This window comes from Lissotriton helveticus, chromosome 7 (assembly GCF_964261635.1).
Source record: "Lissotriton helveticus chromosome 7, aLisHel1.1, whole genome shotgun sequence".
In the NCBI taxonomy this organism is placed as follows: Eukaryota; Metazoa; Chordata; class Amphibia; order Caudata; family Salamandridae; genus Lissotriton; species Lissotriton helveticus.
Genome location: NC_136068.1, coordinates 526,631,720 through 526,654,327, shown reverse-complemented (window position 1 = coordinate 526,654,327; position 22,608 = coordinate 526,631,720). Strand labels below are relative to the sequence as shown.

The window sequence follows — 22,608 nt, the reverse complement described above, 5'->3', positions numbered from 1 at the left end:
CCGGTCTTCCATTAGCATCCAAAAATATTGCAAATAACTACAGAATGCAACAGAGAAGCAGGGACCAAGCGAGGATGTGCGGCCCCTCTTGTAGATATTGACAGCTAATGCCAAACAGCTTAAATTCAAACTGCAGGATTCACAAGAGGTGGAGGGCCCTGGGCCAGGTACATATTAAGAGGGCCTGAGTCAGTGGATTATGGGTTATTCAGGTCCCAAGGTTGCAAGAGCAATGTGTGGAACTAGTCCTGTGTGAGTGGGACCCACCCTTGTAGCATAATTAAGTGCGTGGATTATGGGTATTCAGGTCCCAAGGTGGCGAGGCAATGTTGTGGTAACCTGTCCTACCTTTGTAGCATAATTAAGTGCGTGCAGGTTCAGATGGGGCATTACCATGCGACAAATGGGTATCCAGGATGAATAAGGCACGTTGAGGCTCAAACAAGTACAGCACCCTGGGTACAAAGGTGTCTTTTCTACCTGTACCGACGCATCTCAGGGGCGGCTTCTGTGACTAAGGGCGTGTCTACACAATACTCAATAGAGGTGTGGCTTATGGAACTAAGGGCGTGTCCTAAGAACATTAAGATATCTCCATGAGGTGTGGCAAAGGGGACTACGATAGATGTGCATGAAACAAAAGGGGACTATGATAGAAGTGCACGAAACAGTGTCATGAAGTAGATAGGTGGGTGGGGGGCTCTGTCATCGACGGAAGCCTCCTCCAGAGCTGTGGCGGAGTACAGGGCGATCTGGAAGCAGATGGACAGTAGGGGTACCTCTGCGGCAGAAGGATACAGTCTAAATACCTCTGCCTGGCACAGTAGGGTGCCCGAGCCAAGAACCTGGAGCCGAGGGGGTTCCAGGAAACAGCGTCGGCGCCCCGTTAGTCCTTCGGGCGGTCGGGGGGCCTGAACCGACCGTGGGTGAGCCTCATCTCCCGCCCTGACAGGGGGGGGCGGGAGTCGAACAAAATAAAGTGATAATGTACTGCACCGCCTGAGCATCGACTCGCCGTGCAAGATGGCTCCTTGGGCATGCGGGTCAGCGAGAGGCTGCCGCTTTGGATCGCCTGTAAGATGACCCACCTATCAGTACCTGTGTTGTACGAAATAAACCTGCACCACTGCTTTCCCACAAATATGTCTCTTGGTTTCCTTGGTATGTAAGTGTATGCGCGCAGGGCGAAGTAAGCACTGATGGTGTGGGCACTATGTAATAGTAACATGGGTTTGACTTCTTTAACATGGCAACATCAACTCCAGTCTTGGGATCTATAAGAATACCTATTCCTCCTTCATTGTCCCTGAAATCTTCCACCTTGTTATATTGGAGTCCCAGACTGGTACACTCCTTGCATAGGGGTAGTATTCCATACATAAGACTGCCCCTGACCCCTTTGATCAGGTTTCATCTGTGCTACCGTCAACTTCTCCTTCAGCTTTTAGTGCTTCATTTAAATTTAATCTCAACAATACTTTGCATAATGCAGAATTTCATCAACTGACTTATTCTGCCAACAGATCAAATGTTGCTGTATCATCATACTAATTTCAGATCTCAACCCAGCCAGAAATCTAGACCCAAACTATCTCAGATTCTTGGGTTCTAGAGTGTCCATCACACTATACTGTGTGAAAGCCGGCAACAACCTTTCATAGAACACATGAATCGTCTCTTTAGTTACTTAGGTCATCCTGTCAATATGTAACCATTCAATATCCTGCAATGGCACCTTTGCTTTCAACCAAGTGTTCACCTGCTCATATGTCTTCATCACTACAGGTGACGGACCATGTGTCACAGGGTCTCTCTCAGCTCTCCTTTGGGATATTATGTGGTTATCTTACATGCTGACCATAGATCCCTATGGACCTCAATTTAGAACAACGTATTCAGATCGATCCACAACACTTACATTTTTTCTCTCTAATCGATCAACCTGTTTGTGCCACTCTACAGGGTTCTCTCTCAGCCTCAGTGAAATCGTTAGTAAAAGCAGCAAGATCACCTCCACCCCAAGGTACAGGCACATAACCTCCACTCAGTACTTCCCACTGAGGGAAAGCCTTGACATCCATTCGTGTTTCCCCCCAAAAGGAGGAGTTTCTCCCGTCATTTATTTAGAACAGTTTCTTTTTGCCCATCATTTTTCGAATTTGTCTAAAATTCTCCCAATTTGGAGGTTTAAAATTAATTCTCAAATTTGGGTCTTACGTCCTGGTAATCTCAGATTCTCTATGTCCTGATCGCTAAATGAAAGTCTGTGATTTTTCTTAAAGCCTTTGTTCGTTCTATATCAGTATCCTATCTCTGAGACAATTCTGATAATTACTCCTACGCCTGTCTCGCTCTCCTAGTGACCTCTTTACTCATGAACAACAATTAATTCTGTTGGTAGGTATCTTTTCAATTAAGCTTTAAACTCCCACTTATCATTTCATCCAATTAATTTTTCAATTTAACCACATCTATTACATCTGCCTTCATCGCTGATTTTGTCTTTTATTGTCTCCAGACTCACCTCTGCACTCCAATTTCCATTTGAATCATTATTATTATGCTCCTTAAACCATTGCTCTAAATCCTGGACATCAAGTAGATGCTGACTCTCAGAAGTTCTTTTTTGTGACGTGCTTTTGTACTATTTCTTATATTTGGGAAAGTTTTCCATACAGGTGAATCCATACCTGCCAATCCTGGAAAAGACCTTATAGGTCTGAATCCATTCGGTAGTACAGAAGGATCTGCACTCGCTGCACACAGTGAGCTTGCGTCCATTTAAACCAATGAGACAAATGGTATTCTCTGGTTATCTGCTCCTCCTTCTGGCACCTTCCCTTCTGTAGGAACAGGCACTCTCTGACTCTGATTCCCTGCAGGACTAGGATCATGCATGGGGACTATAGATCCAATAGTAATCAGTACCGTAAGAGCATCCGGAAGTTTTGAAGCCAAGTTAGTGCTACAATTTCACGAAGAACCTGGGGCACATGCTCTTATATTTCCTCCTCCATGCTGTAGTTTGTGTTTTGCTTGTTGGTATAACCCCCAAAAACACCAGTACTAGAAGTAATCGGTGCTAAAGCACTTCCAGAACTGCCAGTAAGACTTGTATTTCTCCCCGCTTCCACTTTGTGTCTGATTAAAAGGCTGTCACTTTTGTTACTGTCTGCATTTCCCTTTCTCTCTGGTTTCTTTTTCGTTCTCCTTCTCTTAGCATCATTTCCCTTGCTTGTTATGAAAGGGTATATACTCTTTCCTTCAATCATGTCTAATATCCACCTCTTCTGTTGTTCATCCCATCTGGCATCTGTGAACGCACTTATTGCTTTCTTCATCCTCCAGTGATATTTCTCTCTGTTTTACATGAGATGCACGTTCCCATGCATTAAGTGCTTCAAACTGTGTAGGTCAAGTTAATGGTTTCATTACAAACAATAGCACTCTCAAATGATCAATTATTCTAAAATTGAAAGTACCTTAGTGTGAAAACTTTAATGCATGAACCTTCTTTCTCTGTGATATTGTGCAAATTCTTAAGCCAAATAATAGTAAGGAGCCCTACTTTTGTCGTCATATAATGAGCTGACATATCCTCTGGTGGTGCTTCCTCGACGATTCTAGTAGGCACACCTACATCTCCGTTTATCATATCTCATATTGCACTACAACATCACATTTTTCAATCTCAATTTAAATCAATCCAAATTAAACAATTTTCAAGTTTTCGTTGGCAATACAATTACCAATGACAGCTCAGTATCCGAGAAACACTTTTTATTTTAAAATATTTTCATTGTTTACAGATGAAATTAAAAAACCATACATTCACATGTTGCTACCTTTTTGCACATTACACGCCTTTCGGTACAATAAACCATTAATCAGAGACTATACAGTTGTTACTTTTCCAACAGGCAACATCAGCTGGTAGTGTTTCTGTATTCATTCAACTCTGCTTGAATTGATGTCTGACTCAGTTGGGGGTGGGGTGCAGATGTTTTCCCGGTAGGTGTTACATGATCCCCACACTCGTTCCCACTTTTTGAGGCATCCACGGTGGATATATACCGCCCTTTCCGCCACCTTAGCCCCAAGAGACCATTTTAACCAATCCCAGCGCGCTGTTACACCAACTGACCTATCCCAAGGCAGCGCACTCTGACCTCACTCCTCTCAGCAGTTCACCCTCCTTCACAATCTTTCCCACACTCTCTCTCTCATTCACTTCTGTTTATACTAAAACATTAACTAACAACTGTCTTCTCCACTAAAAGAATCAATAGAACCACTCCCCCAAAGAACACACATTCACAAATGAAACCTCGACCAGCAGGGAATCACTTAAATCTGTATAGTTTCCCTTCTGTGCAAAAATGTTTACCACACTAATTACGGGTCTATCTTACGGGTGTATCTGCATACAAAAGTTCCCTTTCTAAATTGAGCCATCGACGACGTCTCAGGACACACAGACACAAAATGTTTGCAGGCAATTACAAAACCGTTTCTTCTGAATCTTTTTATATATCCCAGGATCTCGGACCCGATAACTCTGACAACTTAATAACACACTTGCATGCCTCAACATCTCTGCCAGACATTACACAATCAATATTGTACTGCAAGCTAAGCATAATTTTCACACATACATCCCTACTGATACTCACTTCTCCGCAGTCGCTGTTTGAATACACGCCACTGGAACTCCATCTGTTCTCCACGTCTTAATCCTTGATTCTTGACTAGGGCCACTGGGATTGGGGTCTAGACTATTGTAGGTCCCATTCTCACACCCTTGATTTCAAGAGCTAACCATCTTATATTGCTACCAGCTGTTTGATCTAGGGCTCACTCAAACATCTCTCTCGAGTGGTGACCTTGCTAGGTGCAAGAGAGGTAAAAGGAGAAAACTATCACTTAAATCATCTCAACACAGTGCAACCAATGTGGCCACACAATATTCTACTCCACAACTTAATCTGCGATTAGTCGGGTTTAATTATAAATTCGGAAACAAATCAATGTAGACCAATCTCAATATGATCATATAAAAGTACAGAAAGGCCAAGGTAAATCCAAATCTATATATTACAAAGCAGACGGCTAACTCTATAATGATGATGCAGACAATCAGGAAAAATAATTGAGTATTAGCCTTCTCGATCGTGTGCAAGAAAATCTTTTGCCAATGTGTTTTTGCTAAAATCATGATTGGATAGTAGAGGAGTCCATCCTTAACCCTTTCCAGATGAGTGTTCGCTCAAAAATCTCCTCCATTGATCAAGCTTTATAATTTGTTATGATCTATTGGCAAACAGTCTTTATCAGCAAGTGTAACCTATATGTTGCCTTTGTCCATTTACGCTCAGCGTTTGATTTAGTGCTCGGCTCCAAACTCTGGCAAGCACTTATTGACATGAAAATGCCACCACATTTAATATTGCTGGTTGCTTGCTTTCATGAGGAGAACTTTGCCTGAATAAGATGGGGGAACCAGGCAGGGATGACAGATAACACCCACCCACGCCGCCGGCCGCACGCTTGACACCATCTTCTCCGCAAGCCCCACGTCTCCTTCAACTACACCACCGAACCCCACTGGACCGACCATCACTGCATCCACTTCACCTTCAGGAAGCCCACCACGCACAACCGCACCCAACAGATACCTTGGCGCCGTTGGAGCAAAGTCACCAAAGACCAACTAACCACCACCCTTGCCCAGAGCCCACCCGCTGACCCCAACACAGTCGCCCACAACCTCATACAGTGGATCTATGACTGCGCCAACAACCTCGCCCCGCTCAAGACGCCCTCCAACAGCAACACCACCAAGAAAGCCACCTGGTTCACCGAAGGCCTCCAAACGAAAATGCTGAAAACTGGAGAAGAACTTGCTCCGCGATCGAACACCGGACAGCTACGCTGCCCACAAGAATGCCACCCGCAGACACCATCACCTCATCCACCAAAAGGGCCTCCTTCAAAGACCGCCTAGATAACAAGGCACACAACAGCAAAGAGCTTTTCAATATCGTGAAGGAACTCTCCAACCCCAGCTCCAACACCAACTACATCCCACTTTCGCAAGACCTGTGACTCGCTGGTCCCCTTCTTCCACCGCAAGATCGCCGACATCCACGACCGCTTCAGCGCAACGACCGCCCTGACAACCACTGAGACCTCTGCCCCCACGACCACCACCTGCACCAACCGCCTGCTCTCCTGGACCAGCATCAACAACGAGGACACCAGCAAGATCAAGAACACCATCCACTCCGGATCACCGTTAGACCCATGCCCCCACCACATCTTAAACAAAGCCAGTACAGCCACCGCACCCCATCTCCGGAAAGCAATCAACCTCTCCTTCAAGACCGCAACCTTCCTGGAAAGCTGGAAGCACGCCGAGATCAACGCCTTACTCAAGAAACCCAAGGCAGACCCCAAGAACTTCCGACACATCTCCCTGCTCCTGATCCTGGTGCAGGTCATCGAGAAAACCGTCAACAAACAACTGACCCGCTACCTCAAGGAGAACAGCCTCCTGGGCCCATCCCTGTCCAGATTATGCAGTAACGATAGCACCGAACCCCCCCCCCCCCCCCATCGCCACCACCGATGACATCAGGACTCTGCGACACAATGGAGAAACAGCAGCCCTCAACCTCCTGGACCTATCAGCCGCCTTCGACACGGTATGCCACCGCACACTACGAACACGCCTACACGACGCCGGGATCCAAGAGAAGGCCCTGGACTGGACCATATCCTTCCTCTCTGGCAGAACTTAGAGCGTCCGCCTCCCTGCTTTTGCTCCAATGCCACCGAGATCATGCAACGCTGTTTAACATCTACATGGCACCCCTCGCCCACGTCGCCCGACAGCATGACCTCAACATCATCTCCTACACCAACAGCCAGCTGATCCTCTCCCTCACCAAAGACTGTCACACCACCAAAACCAACCTCCCCAAAGGAATGAAGGCCATCGCCAAATGGATGAGGAACAGCCGACTGAAGCTGAACTCTGACAAGACGGAGGTCCTCATCCTCGGTTCAACCCCTTCAGCCTGGGACGACTCCTGGTGGCCGACAACACTGGGAACAGCCCCGACACCCACCCACCGACCACGCACACAGCCTATGGGTCATCCTCGACTCCACCCTCTCCATGACTAAGCAGGTCAACGCCGTCTCCTCCTCCAGCTTCAACACCCTCCGAATGCTTTGCAGGATCTTCAAGTGGATCCCCACCGAAACGAAAAGTACAGTCACCCAGGCCCTTGTAGAATTTATTGGGGCCCCCAAACTTTGGACCCAAGCAGCAACTATATCTTCCCCTTCTAAAACTATCTTAAGAGCTATATTGGTCAGAGGTCGAGGCAACAGATGTCCCTGCCTTAACACATACATTCCTAGACATTAAGCTCTGGAAGAGCATGAGTCTAATTGTGACCATGTGACTGTGATTTCAATTTAGAGTGAGTACTGTGCCATTAAGAGCGTTCATTAAGAACTGGTCGGGTGAGGCTCCTGAATCTCAGCCCGGGACTGACAAGCGGGATAAGTGTGTCCTGCATGTCCTCTTGGCTTGTCCTGCTTATACCCGTCCGCACAAGCTGTGGTTGGCTCCTATTTTCAGGCGAATAAGTCATCAGGTGATCCTCCTTAATATCATGAGTAAGCTTTTTTTCCCTACACTACTTTTAAGAAGAGCAGCCCTAGGCTAAGAAGCATTTGTTAAGGGTGAAACCAGACAGATGTCAGCTGTCGGAGTATTTGGCACTCCAATATTGGTTCAAGTAGCAAAAAGCCACACAAACAGAAGCATAAGCCTGCTCTCTGTGAAAACCTAAGATAACGTCTCTGTCTCTCACTTCATTCAGCATAAAATATCAATTACAGTCAGAGTAGACCATCCCACATGATCTTTGCTGGTGAATTCTCATAGCTCTGGCACAACTGGATGTTTTCACCATCTTTGCCACATCGATAAGTTTCAACTTTGTACCTCCTTGGTCATTCCTCTCCTCTCCCATGAGAACTCTCCTCCTTGCTCATTACCAGGCTTTTTCCTGCCAACTTTGTGGTCTTAGACCTTGCTATCTAAGGAAAACAAAAACCCTCCTATGCTAACTAATGAGGCTTTCTCTCTCCATACCTGCATTGGAAACAAATTACAAACACATCATTCTACACTGAAGGTTAAATAGCAATTACATATTATGCTCTAAATGTGAGCATGGACCGAACTGGTCTCTCGAGGCCCAGTGTAGTCCATTTAGTATTGAACAGGATTAAAGAATATGTGAACATTTCAACATGCTCAATAAATGCAGAGTCCTAATACATGTACAAATTGTAAAGAATTAAGAAGATGACATTTTAATTACACCTGTATGAAATGAATTCTTGTTACACGTACAAATGTTTAACCAATAGTTTGCGCACATTCTAATTTAATAACCTCACAGTGGGGCATATTTATGTTAACTTATTCTGTCATATTAATCTGTAAATGTGACATAAGCCTCTATAAATCCCGTTACATTTGCAGGTATTTCATGTGGAATTCTTTAAAAACGCAATACTCCACTCCCTTTGGCAACATTAGTTACACAGAATAAATTAGAGTGCTGACTGCACATGAATATGATGCACTCTTATGATATCTCATATGGGATAAAGATTACACTTCTCCACTAGTGTAATCTTCTTAAAACTGCTGGAAAATAAATGACTTTGAAAACACGATGGCCGGCTTTGGGAATTCTCTTTCTGTGAAGTCGCTGAAGGACGAGTCCCCTCAATCAAGGAGTGTTGCATCTTAAATTAGGTTCTGAATGCCAATATTTGTAAGTTCTAGAGCCCTTTGGAGCATTCCGCTATGTTTCCGCTGACGTGGGAAGGGATTATAAAAGTGGTAACCTTGTATACATCATAGTATGCTGACAGCCTCATTGTTGGCTGCTTCACAGCATATGTCAGGCTGCTCAGGTACCACTGAGGAGTGGATCAGGGGGCACTGATGAGGAAGCTGGTGCATAGTGGAAGAGACCAGACTAGAGAGGCCAGTGGGGTGGGACTGGCCTAAAGGTGACCCAGCCCTGCCCAAAAGGCTGGCCTGACAGATAAGTGCTTTGGCTCTTTTCTGGGATGTTTGCGAGCCGGTTTTATTGGCTGGTGGGTTGGCTTTTATTGTTAATTGCTCTGATATTACCACAAACATTACCTTCAGCAAGCAAAAATAGAGTCCCCCATACCTTGCAAAACACCTATACAACATTTCTTTACAAGTTTAAACCTTAATTAATGTGCAAATGTGGCCCATTTTCTTTAGGTATTGGATTTGCTAAAGGGGCTACTTCTAATTTGGTGCTCAGGCCTCTTTTCTGTCCCAGTCCAACTCGAGCCCAGCAGTGGCCTCCGCTATCCTGGCTTGTGCCTTTATTTTGTTGTCTTACTGTTATGTCTAGGAGCCAAGGCTCATACATTCAGTCCAATTCCCATCATCTTCCACTATTCATTAGTCTTCCCTATGCCTATCAGTTTGTTTTGATATATGGTATCTGGAATCCTGGGAGTAAACCATCTGCTCATGTGTCGGCATGGCAGCCTGCCTGGCCTTAAACAGCAGAGTGATATTTTTTAGGCTAGAGGGAATATACTTTTCAGCGGAATGGTCAGACATCTTTAAAATGGCTGCACTTGACATCTTGCATTGTCTGGTGTGTGCAAAATTCATATAATTTCCTTTCGCACAATTAGGTTAAAGTTCTGGAAAATTAGGTCTAATCAAGAAAAGAAAAAAATATATATATATATCGTATTTAGTTCAGACCATAGTATGGGCTCTTAAGAAATTAGCCTTAAAGTTCATAAAGAACACAACAAGATTGGGTCAGAGCTATTTACTGCCTGCACACTATTCCACTATGTTTAGTCTTATATCTAGTACTCAAAGGCCTGTGCGTGTAGGTCGAGGGCGTGACCCGTAAACACCCCCTAAAACGTGATGCAGAACATCACATACAATGAGAATAACAAAAAGACCCGCACAAGGAAAATTATACATAAATTATATTTCTTGCTAGAATATGCAATAGTATTTACAAATATACAGGATAAACGCTTTCCAAGAAGAAGTGAGGTCCAAGTCTTGAGAGTTGTGTTGGAGGACTTTTTATTCATGAACAAGCATATTGGAGATTCAGAAAATTGCTAGCAGCCAACGCGTTTCGTCACCACTGTGACTTCTTCAGGGCTCTAAGGTCAGTTGAGCTGTGATAAATAGAGCTTGCGTCGCTTGAACAGAAATACATCAATGAAAGCACATTCAAAATCCTCTCTCCTAGTTCCCTTAGTATTTAGTCTGACTTCTTACTGGGAAGGGACCATGCACACGAATCCGGCGGCACGCTAAAAATGCCCGTTACTTACTGAAGAATTTCTGATGGTCCCATAATACCACAATATTTGAATATACAAAAAAACAAACAAGACGCTATTGGGGATATATCAGACTACCCTTGATATTATCCTTGTGACACAGATGGGAACACCGTTAAATGCTGTACATTAGAGGGAAAAACTGAGAAGTCAGACTAAATACTAAGGGAACTAGGAGAGAGGATTTTGAATGTGCTTTCATTGATGTATTTCTGTTCAAGCGACGCAAGCTCTATTTATCACAGCTCAACTGACCTTAGAGCCCTGAAGAAGTCACAGTGGTGACGAAACGCGTTGGCTGCTAGCAATTTTCTGAATCTCCAATATGCTTGTTCATGAATAAAAAGTCCTCCAACACAACTCTCAAGACTTGGACCTCACTTCTTCTTGGAAAGCGTTTATCCTGTATATTTGTAAATACTATTGCATATTCTAGCAAGAAATATAATTTATGTATAATTTTCCTTGTGCGGGTCTTTTTGTTATTCTTAAAGTTCATAAAGCTCGGCGTGGGAGGGGGGGTCTTGGAAAAATGCAAAAGTTGCTTGGCCTTTAGTAGCTCACGACGATTTACACTGATCAAAAGTAGCTCTCACCACAGACAAGGTTGGAGACCCCTGATCTATAGATCAAGTCTGCAGCAGTAGCATACGCCATCCTTCGCGTCTTCAATATATTTCTTTGACAATCCGCTATTATCGGTCATTCAGGGAAATTGACCTCTTTGCTATACAGCCCAAAATCAAATTTAACTAGGCACTTTTGTTATTTACCTATTTATACTAGGCATTCACACATTAAACTAGACTGTAATTTGCAGTAACCTTCATTAAAACCGATTCTTCATTATTTAGTTAGTTGCTACAGAATTCGGTATTATGAGGATGCTCTTCTAAATCTCTTCTCTCCCTTGCCCTCTCTCCGAGACAATGAAGATTCGTGCCCTCTCTGACTACTTGAACAATTCATTGAGCACGCCACAATTTTAATCCCTCTGGAACTCCTCGACAACTGAGGGGAATTTTCAAATCTGTAGCCAAAAAGCAAGTGAAAGTTTTTTTTGTACCTCTTTTTAAGAGACTCTGCAGACCACAGAACCAAAAAGTAGCCGGGCATATATGACGGAAAGTTTCCTTAAACTCTCCTGCGAGCTATCTTTTCGCCTGTAAGGCAAAAAATATTGGACATTATTTTATTCGCATGCCCTTTTTATGGATCCTGTTAGGGCGATTCGAACACGCCTGGCTAGCTTATAAACACCGCTCCATTTTCTTGATGCTCATGCGATTCGAAACAAGAAGCATTTATTTATATACTAAGAGTTTGTCTTAGTCTTTTAAAAGGAAGTCGAAAATCGCTCAGGTCTCTGTTAATTTAAAAAGGATGCCACCAAGTGAAAGAGGCGTTTCAGTTTGCAATAAGTAATGAACATTTTCAAATGGCATTTAATTATCATGAATGCTGCGTGCACCTTTTGGTAACTAATATTGAGGGGTCTGTTTAGTTAGCTATTTCACTAGGATTGAATCCTTGCACGCTGTTTGCTTCTTCCCCTAAAAATGAAATATTGGCTCCTTAGATTTAAATCCACTAAATGGTTTTATTGTTTTGAAAAAATATTGTTTGATTTTAATTGACAATACATCAACTGCTTGCTCAGCCCATCACTGTCTGTTGCAACTGTTTGGCTTCAGTGCTCCTTTATGACTGGTTCATGGACCAGTCGGTGTTGCATCTGTTAGTGATGGTTGCATCCATTGCTGACTTTTGCACCCCATATTTGCTGTTAAAACTGTAATTGATTGTTTTACTGATTAAATACTATTTTGGGTGATTTTTCACCCACAGGCCTGTTGCTGATTAGGACACCTACTGACCTCCATTGCTGCACTGCGGCATCCATGAATGACTGTTGCAGACATTCATGATTGCGGCAGCCAATAAAAAGGTTTACTTTCATCCAATGATTTGTCAGTTCCTGCCTTCCAATCGGTACAAGGGCCTTGAGATTTGGGAGCACATCAAGTTAAGTTGTGTTCAAAACGCATTTGCCTTCACACAAATTAAGACTGATCTCCCAAGTCTCCCTTATGTTCAGTTCATAAGTCCAAGAATTCATAAAAGCACAATCACAGATTTACAATAATATTATAAAATCCTTATAGAGATATCACACAATTCATTTAATACACCATAATAAACACCAAACAGTTTAGCAAGGTTTCTATATAAAAATTTTAAATGGTCAGGGGTTGTTAATCATCTTCCGGGCTCGGGTGGCAATTCTCAAAAAAGTGCAAGTGCGAAAGACCATTTCTTCCTTTGCTAAGGAGAGCAGCATCTGATAGGATTTTTCCAAGGAAACAGGTCTAAGTTTTTAAAAGAATGGGGTTAAAAGCCATTTCACATATTTTAGATCGTATTTACAAAAAAAGAAAGTGCAAATCAGTTTGTGCGCTCACTCCATCACAGGGGCATAATGTATTTACTGCTGCATAGACTTTAATAGACCCACGAGAGCCAGGGAATGTCCATTCCTCTCTCACATTTAAGGCAATCACTTCTAATTTCTTGCGTTAAGGATGCAGCTTTGTTCCTCCAGACTGAGAGCCAAAATAGAGCAGGGCGAGCACTAATAAAATCACAATTAAACTTAGGTTGAGTTCCCTATGGCATATGAACTGGGAGGTGGAGATTGGAAAACCCAGCAGCTTTCTACAAAATCGATTTTCTTCCTGCTGGATGCAGTGACTCTTCGCCACCCCCCATATCTCGGCTCCATACGTGGCTACTGAAAAACATTGCAGTTTACATTTTTTTTAAATAGCTGGAATAGCACCTGTTTTCTTCGGGCGGGGGAGACTTAAAATAGAGTTGATGGCCTTTGAGAACTTGCTCGTGGAGTGGGCCAAGTGCCCATTCCACGAGCCGTTCACAGCAAAGACCATCCCTAGATAGGGGACAGTGCCAGTGGAGGTTAGTCTAGCGTTCCCTACCAATATAGAGTTAAACTGGCGTTTCCCTGGTCCACATGACATGATAAAAGATTTTTTGAAATTTCCACATAAATCCAAATCGTCCATGTACTCAACAAAGGTCGTAACCAAAATACGCAAGGCGTTTGGTGTGCGACCTATAAGGACCGCATCATCTTCGTATAGGAGTACCGGTAACGGTTTGCCATTCAATATCGGGACATCTGGAGTTGACAGTTTCAGGGAATTACTCAGCCCATTGATGTAAATATTAAAAAGCAGGGGTTCTAAAACGCACCCCTGTCTGACTCCCCTTCCTACCCTGATGGGTCCCGAGACCTCACCACCCATACCAATCCTGACTTGTGCCTTGAGATCTGTGTGCAAATATGCCAAAAAATGTACCAAGGACTCTTCCAAACCATAATTCAATAAAATAGACCAAAGCTTAGACCTATTAACTAAATCGAAAGTGGATGATAGGTCCATAAAAGCTAGATAAACTGGGGAAGATCGGGCAATATTATAATTGCTGATCACCAAGTTAAGATTTAAGCACTGTTCAGTTGTTCCGACCTTACTTCGAAAACCCAGTTGGCATGGCTCTAGTATACCGCTTTCCTCTGTCCATTTTAAAACCCTATTGTATATAATTCGGCCCAGGATCTTTAGTGTATTGTCAAGCAAGGAAATAGGTCTTTAGCTGATAGGTTCCAATCTATCTCCCTTTTTGTAAATTGGGACGATAACGCTCATGGCCCAGGTACTAGGCATAGGGTTTGGGGTAAGTTATTAAAAACATTCAAGAGGAGTGGAGCCCAGAACTCTGGTTTCCATTTGATTAGATCTATAGGTAGCCCGTCTGGGCCAGGGGCCTTATTACCAAGGCTTGTCCAATTGCCTCTTCCACCTCTAGCAGTGTAATTAATTTGCAGGCAACATAGTTGACCCTGCGCATAATGATCTAAGCCATGTGGCGGGGTGGCATACATTTTGGAGAAGTGGTTCCACCATGACTCGCTGGATATAGTACAGCTCACTGTTGGTAATTGCTTGCCCATATTACGCAAGTCCCTAACTGCGGACCAAAATATATTGCCCTTCTTGCCGCCAGCTGATTCTGATAATACTTCCCAGCGTTCACCAAGGAGAACACCCTTCCGTTCACTTATTGCGGTTTTGTACCTCTTCCCTGCTTTTCTTACATTTGCGCAGCACCTTGGTTGAGAGGTTAGAGCCTTGCGCAAGTTCCTATTGGCCTCTGAACATTCTTAATCAAACCACCTCGGTTCTATTTTGTCCAGAGTAGAAGGTACCGACAGGAGGGATTTGATCACTGAACAAAGTTTGGTAAAATCTTGGATTACCCTTGAGTGTAGTCCTTCAGTTGATAAACATGAGGAGATTAGATGCGTGTGCCCCTCTGATTAAGTCGGAAGTAATTTACCGCTATCAACCCCCTCCATTTCAATCTTAATTTATCTGTTGATGGGGGTTAGATCCCTTGCTCCACAAAGGGTGGTATACACTGGGTGCAATGCTAATCTAAATAACACTTTAAGGGGATTGTGATCCCCAAAATCTGTTACATGAACCTCAGCGGCCAGTAGGCGGTCTGCGAGGCAAGGGGAAACCAAGATAAAATCAATAGTTGAAAAGCAATCCCTTCTTCTAAATGTGGGTGGCTGCTGATTTGTGGAAGAATGAATAGGTTCAATGCCAGCAATATTCATTACATTAGTTAGGATATGCTGGCTCAAAAAAGTATCTAGTTCCAAACCCCTTCGTACAGCGGAATCCGCATAGGGTGGGTTCACACCATTTGGTTTAGTTGGAAGTTTGGCATTAAAATCCCCACCTAAAAAGAACCCAATGGGCTCATCTAAACCTTGCTGGCTGTCTAAATTAGAAAGATTACTTAAAAGCTCAAGGAAGTTCCTATTTGGAACAGAATAAAAATCATTATTGTAAAAATTAATTAAATAAAAAGGGATTTGTCTTTTATATTTCAGTATTTGGATATTGGGACTGTTGGTGGGTATAACCTTAATACTCCTTCCAGATGCTATACTAATCTCAATAAACAAACCCCCTGATGCGCGGCCAAAGTCGGGCTTAGGTGCAGGTAAACTAAAACATTGGAACCCTTCTATATGTAAATCACGTGTGGCCCATGTTTCCTGGAACATTATGACATCTTGGTCAGATATCATATGCAACCAATTTACATCAGCTAGCCTTGATTCAAGGCATGCAACATTCCAACTCATGACATTAAGGTCGAAGTCGGTTTTACTTCTTTTAGCGTTGTGGACAATATTAGATATGTCAGTGCGAACAATTGGTGCAAGTACTATGTCACCCTCTACATATGATTGATGGTCCGCTGATGCAAGTAACTGCGTATTCTTTACTTCCTGAACATCTAACTGCTTCATCAGGGTAGGTAATCGAAAGCCTGATATATCCTCTAATATATTTCCCACACGTTCATTGACATCGACCAGCCTATCTAATTGTCAGTCCTGTGCAACCAAACCTGAAAGGGCCTGAAACCTGTTAGTCATGCAAGGAGGGATGTACATTAGTAATACAGGGGTGTTGAGGTTTATAAAAAAATCCCAGCGGTAATGTACTAATACTGGTATTTGGCAATACGGTTTGCTCCTGAATGCCTAATATTCGTCGGACCATTTTGGGTTTACGGAAATTAATTACAATGCAATCGCCACCAATACTCTTAGATGAGTGGCTAACCCACCCTACTGTCTCACCATAAGAATATCATTCATATCTGAAGCGTGGAATCTTTTGTGCTTCACCAACCAGTCAGCAGATTTATTGCGTAGCTCTGCACAAGACTCCCTCTGATCCCTAGTAAGATGTGGGACTCCAGCTAAGACTAGCACATATGGACAAGAACTCGGGGGTAGGTTCAGAATGTCTGCATTAGCTCTTGTGCAGTTGTCTCCCATATGGCTAGTAACAATTGTGCCTCTCCTTAAATTAGGTGCATTTGGGCCTGCAATTATACCAGGTAGCGAGCGCCTGGGGAGGCTGTCGCTACCTTGGTTGGTATCACTGATTCTGAGTATATTTTGTGCCAAGCTTACAACAGGGTGGGACTGAGAAGGATGTGGGTTAATACGATCCCCACGTGTGCTACAAAAATTGGCTAATGTAACATCCTTATTCGCCAAAGGTGTGTGTGTCATGTCCGGCCTACAGATTGTTGAGTTTGGTGCTATCAAACTACCACTCCCCCATTACCAGTGGAACAATACACTTTAGGACCACTGGAATTGTCCATATTAGAGTCAATTTTGTTTAGTCTTCCCCAAAGTAATTCAAAGTTCTTGTTAATCACCTCTTTAAGTTGAGATAAGGCAGAATCTAAAATTTTCTTCACCGCGTATATTAACAAAGTTTCCACATTAAAGCTGGCGTCCCTTCCGGCCACATATTGATTAAAAATTACATCAGTTTGTGTGCCCCTGGAATCCAAGACCAAGTCTGGGTTGGCATCCTCATTTAAAGTAGTAACTATGGGGTTGCTGGATTGTTCAAAGTGGGGCGCTTGGCTTTTGAAGTTTCCCGAGTACGCTCTATTCTCTTCCTTTTGCTTACTGATGCTTTTGTTTTAGTGTTCCCACTATTTTTGGACGCCTGCCAATAGTGTTAATACGAGGCGCCCCTATTGCCGCGGTAGTAGGAGCGCAATCCTCCAGGGCTTCCTGGGAACTAACAACAACAATCTCCTCGGATACCTGGGGTATACATACAGGGTCCGGTTCGTGTAATGACAAACAGGGCTGCGACAAAGCCGGATCCAATGACAAGTGGCGTTCAGCAATCTGAATTTCTTGAGTTATCAAAGATTCTGCCCTGAAAAGGAAGGCATCTACGGTACCCACAACTCCTTTTTTCTTACTCATTTTTCAGGAAATAAATATGTATACCGGCCCAACCCGCTGAATGGTGAGCAATCCAAGGGAGATAAAAAATAATGATAACATTGCCAATAAACAAATAGGACCTTCACAGTATCTTAATAATCCTTTCAGATGAGAGCTGAAATCAGGGGGGTGGCCCAGCCCAGCCTCCTCCGGTCTCCGACAGGTGCGGGACGGGCCCGCCCTTGGCCCGAGCAGCGCCAGAGCACGCCCCGTGCATGTCCCGTGCAGCGGGAGGGCTGGGCCAGTTTTGAGGGCCTCTGTTGCCCTCCAACCGCGTCACTAGCTCAGCGCGAGGCCCTCTGGGGATTGAAGTTTGGGCCTCGCGTCTGTTCTAGCGGCTCCGCTCCTCTTTGCCGTGCAGGGATAAAGGTGGCAGCGGTAGTAGCGTGCGTGGCTGGTTCCCACCAGAGCCCCAGAGATGAGTGCAAATAGCCGTTCCCCTGACTGCAGAAAGAAGCTGAACAGTGTCCTGCGCTGTGGGAGGGCCGGGCCAGTTTTGAAGGCCTCTGTCGCCCTTCAACCGCGTCATTAACTCGGCACCACGCGAGGCCCTCTGGGGATTGAAGTTTGGGCCTTGCGTGTGTTTTAGCGGCTCCGCTCCTCTTTACCGCGCAGGGATGAAGGTGGCAGCGGTAGTAGCGTGCGTGGCTGGTTCCCACCAGAGCCCCAGAGGTGAGTACAAATAGCCGTTCCCCTCACGGCAGAAAGAAGCTGAACAGCGTCCCTTATGAATCTTGATATGATCCCTGCCATGTTACCATTCTTTGTTTTGCTTTTTGCAGTTTGCGGCTCACCAGTCATTTCCAGCCGGATTGTGGGTGGACAGGATGCTGTACATGGAGAGTGGCCATGGCAGGCCAGCGTGCAGGTGGACGGACGGCACATTTGTGGAGGAACTCTAATCACAAACAATTGGGTGGTGTCCGCGGCACACTGCTACTACGGGCTGTAAGTAGAGTGGCTATAACACAAAACTCAGACATTTTCAGAATTGTGTACAAAAGAGCAACGAAAGCAAGTGCATGTGAAGACAGTGTAAATGATCTGACCAGCCTTGGTTGTGTTTTTTTCTTAAAGGCTTTGCATGGTCTCAAAGCTATGATAAAGGTTACATAATTTCATTATATCTGAGCAAATCAGCCTTCCACCAGTTGACTCGAATGGTGCCTTGCCTTTCCACAGCTTTGACCATGTTCTCATGTTCATTATTTATTTATTTTTATATGGGTTTACAAGTCATTTGATGGACCTGTCCACTCAATTTCTTCTTTTTGACCCACTGGTCCACATTCAATTATAGATTTCTGGTACACCAGTGAGCCTGTCCATTCTTAGTCAAACCTGCTCAAAATATTCCTGTAGTTCCTGAATCACCTTGATCAGTTTAGAGCTTATTTTCTTCTCATGGCAAGTCTACAGCCAGAAGAAATAACCCTCCTAAAATGTTACTTTTGTCCTCGTTCAATGTTTTTCTCCTTGACACATTTATCCACCATTGCCTTGACCTTATTTTTCTGAGGCAGGGAATGAGATACATTCCATGTTGCCAAATATTGATGGACACATCTGTCGTGTTATGTTTCATTTAGTTTGCAAAAATTTGAAGTTCCTTTTTAAAATCGCCATGTGCTATAGTTTAACCTGCACTAATTCTCAAATCTAAAAAATCTCTGTGGCTTCATATTGCGTCCACCACCAGTGGATGTGTACTCCCCATTTCAAGCAACTTTCTGTCCTTATGGTCATGGTTTTTTCCATTGGTGGTTATTTTGGCTCCTTGCAATCTTTCTCTTTGCCATCCAAGTTGTCCGGTTTCCTTCTCAAATCTAACCAGTCACCATCTTTGTTTCCAGTTTTCCTCATTATATGATAAATCAAGTGTGTGCAGGAGTTATTTCAAAGACGCATATCTATTTTGGGAAAATAGTTGGAACGGGTTCCGGCTAGTGTACATGATGGCCATCTGTGGCCTTAGATTTTTGAATGGCTTTAAAAAATCAGATGCTCTGGCAAGGAATGTGTTTAGAGCTGTGAAAATATCAAGCCCAACACATTACATTCGAATTGATCTAGACGTCTAGCTCTTAGATTGTGGATATCACGATAGTGCCCTGGACAGAAAGTGACCACAAGTCCTCAGTAACCTGTCTGTATATATAGCTGTCGCATTGAAATCTGCTTTGTGTGAAATCAATCATAAAGACATCGGAGTTAGACCTAGTCAATAAGCAAAGGGCAATTACATGGAATTAAGAAAAATACATTCAGTTTGAGATAAATCACATGGTTTAAATGGCCTTTAACACAGTATGTCCAGTAGCTGCTGGTCACGGCGGAAGAGTGCTGATGGCATGTCAGAGGGTGGAAGAAAAAGAAGCACAATACTTCTTCACTGACCAGCATCTACACCTCAAAACCAAAAGACAAATGCATGAATGGTACAATCAACAGTGCTTGGAGAAGAAAGCAGAACTGAATAGAGGACATAACACCAGAGACCTACTGGAAATCTGGACTTGAGTTCTTTCAGAAATGACTATACATTGTTGACAGTAAACAAAAATAACAACTAGAACAGAAATTATGGGGGCATTGACAGCAGCAGCAAAAGGAAAACAGTAAAATGTTTTGGGAAATTGTGACTTTGGGGGTATCTAGGGAGACCAAACTTCCTGGAATGGGCCCTGGAGCGATCAACGGGTACACCACTTCTCCAAACTAACTTTACATCATGAGGATTGTTAGAAGCGGCTGTCTCTAGTTGGCAGAGGTATACACTTCTGACAAATAGGGGCACACCTTTTCTAGTCAGGGCAAGGGGATCACACACTTAGATAACCCCTGCTCACCGCCTTGGTAGCTTGGCAAAGCAGACAGGCTTATCTCAGAGGCAGTGCATTAAGCATTTATGACCACATACAGTAATAAAGTGAATACACTACAAATGGACACGACACAGTAGTATTATAAAAATACGGATTTTTATATAAGGCTTAGCACAAGACCAAATAACGACAAAAATATACCACAATCTTAATAAATACTCTTGGAAGGAAAAATAATAGTTCAAGCACGGTTTCTTCTTAGCACAAATTCTTTAGTAACAAAAGTAACTTCTTCTTTAAAACACAGTTCTTGGCAACAATGTAACCCACACGGGAGTCACACGACGTCGAGGCAAAGTTAATCCAAAGGTTCGGCGTCGACCGCGAGGAGCGCTACGTCGAGCCCGGAGTCGAACAGACCCCAACAACACAGTACCTTGGAAAAGTGAAGCACCCGATGATCAGCGGCGTCGAGATGTCCGGCGTCGCGTCTTCGGCGTCGATCGGGCCTCGGAGTCGGGGCGATCTGCAGCGGCGTCGACTGAAGTCAGGCAGGAGCAGCGCTCACGAGATGAAGCAGGATACGGCGTCGTCTATGTTGCAAGGGTGAGCAGCGCTCACGGCGTCGATAGGGCTCGGCGTCGATGCGATCAGCGGCGGCGTCGACACAGGGTCACTTGGAGCTGGAGCCGAACTCGCTACTCACTGGCGTCGCTACTGGCGTCGATCGCGGCCGGCGTCGAAGGTGCGGGACACTGGAGCCGTTACTCACGATGTCGAGCTGGATTCGGCGGCGTCCGTCGGCGTCGAAATTGCTGGATTCTTCAAAGGTGCTGGATTTCAGGTTCCAGCAACAAGCACTTTCAGCAAACAAATGAAGTCCTTTGGCCCTGTGACTTCAACAGGAGGCTGGCACTCTTCCAACCCTTGGAGATTTTCTTTAGCAAGTTTGAGAGTACACACTCAGTTCCTCTCTCCTGGTTCCTTGGCAAAAATAAAGAAGCAACTGCAGGATTCCCCCAACAAACATCACTCTGGCAGAAGGGGTAGGCAGTCCTTGGATCAGCAGGCTTCTTGTCCTTGGTTCAGGTTTCCTTGTCAGAAGTGATCTAAATTCTTGGTTCAGGGGTCCTTCTCTTATACCCCTTTTTGGCTTTGATCCCTTTGTCCATGCAGGGGAATTTCCCCCCATCTTGGGTTTGTTGTGGGTGTTGCCAGGCCTAGGCACCTGGCCTATTCACTGTGCAGGGCAGAGTCTTTAGCCGCCCAGCAGGAGCGGAGCCAGCATTGTCACTGGCAGGGGCAGGGCCATCAGTTGCCCGGCAGGAGGTGGGGCCAGGAAAGTCCCTGGCAGGCTCAGAGTAATCAGTCGCCTGGCAGGGGGGCGGAGCCAGCATTGTATCAGGCAGGGCAGGCTATCAGGAGCTACTTTTCCCCTACTCTCAATGCAAATGCCCCACTCACCCCACACTGACTCATTCAGACCTCTGGAGCCACCCAGCTCCTGTCACACGCACACCAGAACCAGCAGAGACCGGTAGACAGTTAGACAAGAAAATAGCTACTTTCTAAAAGTGCTATTTTCAAACACAGAGTCCAAAAACCATCCACACAAACGGATGCGTTATTAAACCTTGAGTTCAGGGATACCAAACTCGACATTGCACCATGCTCCCAGAGCCGGCTAGGATTATAGCATTAATAATCCTGGCAGCCCATTCTAACTGATGGAGAGCAGGTAACCTTACCATAGTGAAAAACGAATATGGCTGTAATTCACTATTAGGACATGCCAACCTTGTCAGGCTTGTCCTACCTTATGCTTACAATGCACCCTCCCCTTGGGCCTACCATAGGGGTGACTAACATGAAGTTAAGGGAAGGTTTAGGGACTGGCAAGTAGGTGTACTTGCGCAGTCCTTGTGACAGTCAGACTGCACGTGGTCTAGCAATGGTAGACCTTCAGACATACTTTTACTAGGCCGCTCTTGTGGGTGGCACAACACGTGCTGCAAGCCCACTAGCAGCATTTGTATTTACAAGCCCTGGCACTCCTGGTGCACTCTACTAGGGACTGACAGTAAACCAAATAAGCCAAACATGGAATTCAATCAATACAGTAATTTCACATAGGGAGCACTTGCACTGTGGCACTGATCAGCAGTGGCACAGTGCCCAAAGCAATATACCAGCAAAAACATCGTAAACAGAGGAGGCAAACAGAAAAAAAATGGAGGAGAGACTCATGCCAATGATGTCAGGTCTAACACGTGTCCCCTCCAGCTGAAATGTGGGGAGAACTACCCTTACCCGAGGGAGTCCTCATCACTAAGGCGGAAAAATCTGGACAGACCATCAGCATTGGCGTGATCTGTGCCAGGGCGGTGTTCCACC

At 44.5% G+C, this 22,608-nt stretch overlaps 2 protein-coding genes across 2 annotated transcripts in view; both read left to right on the top strand.

The window, feature by feature from the left end:
• The window catches only part of LOC144769144 (serine protease 33-like), a 441,545-nt gene that overhangs the window by 64,901 nt on the left and 354,036 nt on the right, over positions 1 to 22,608 (top strand). The gene's annotated exons all lie outside the window — the stretch shown is intronic.
• LOC144767055 (serine protease 33-like) overlaps positions 18,007 to 22,608 on the top strand; it is a 76,172-nt gene continuing 71,570 nt past the window's right edge. Inside the window, exons 1-2 of the mRNA XM_078650687.1 lie at positions 18,007 to 18,061; positions 18,172 to 18,337. Of these exons, the coding sequence (XP_078506813.1) occupies positions 18,007 to 18,061; positions 18,172 to 18,337 (221 nt within the window). The remainder of the gene's footprint in view (positions 18,062 to 18,171; positions 18,338 to 22,608) is intronic.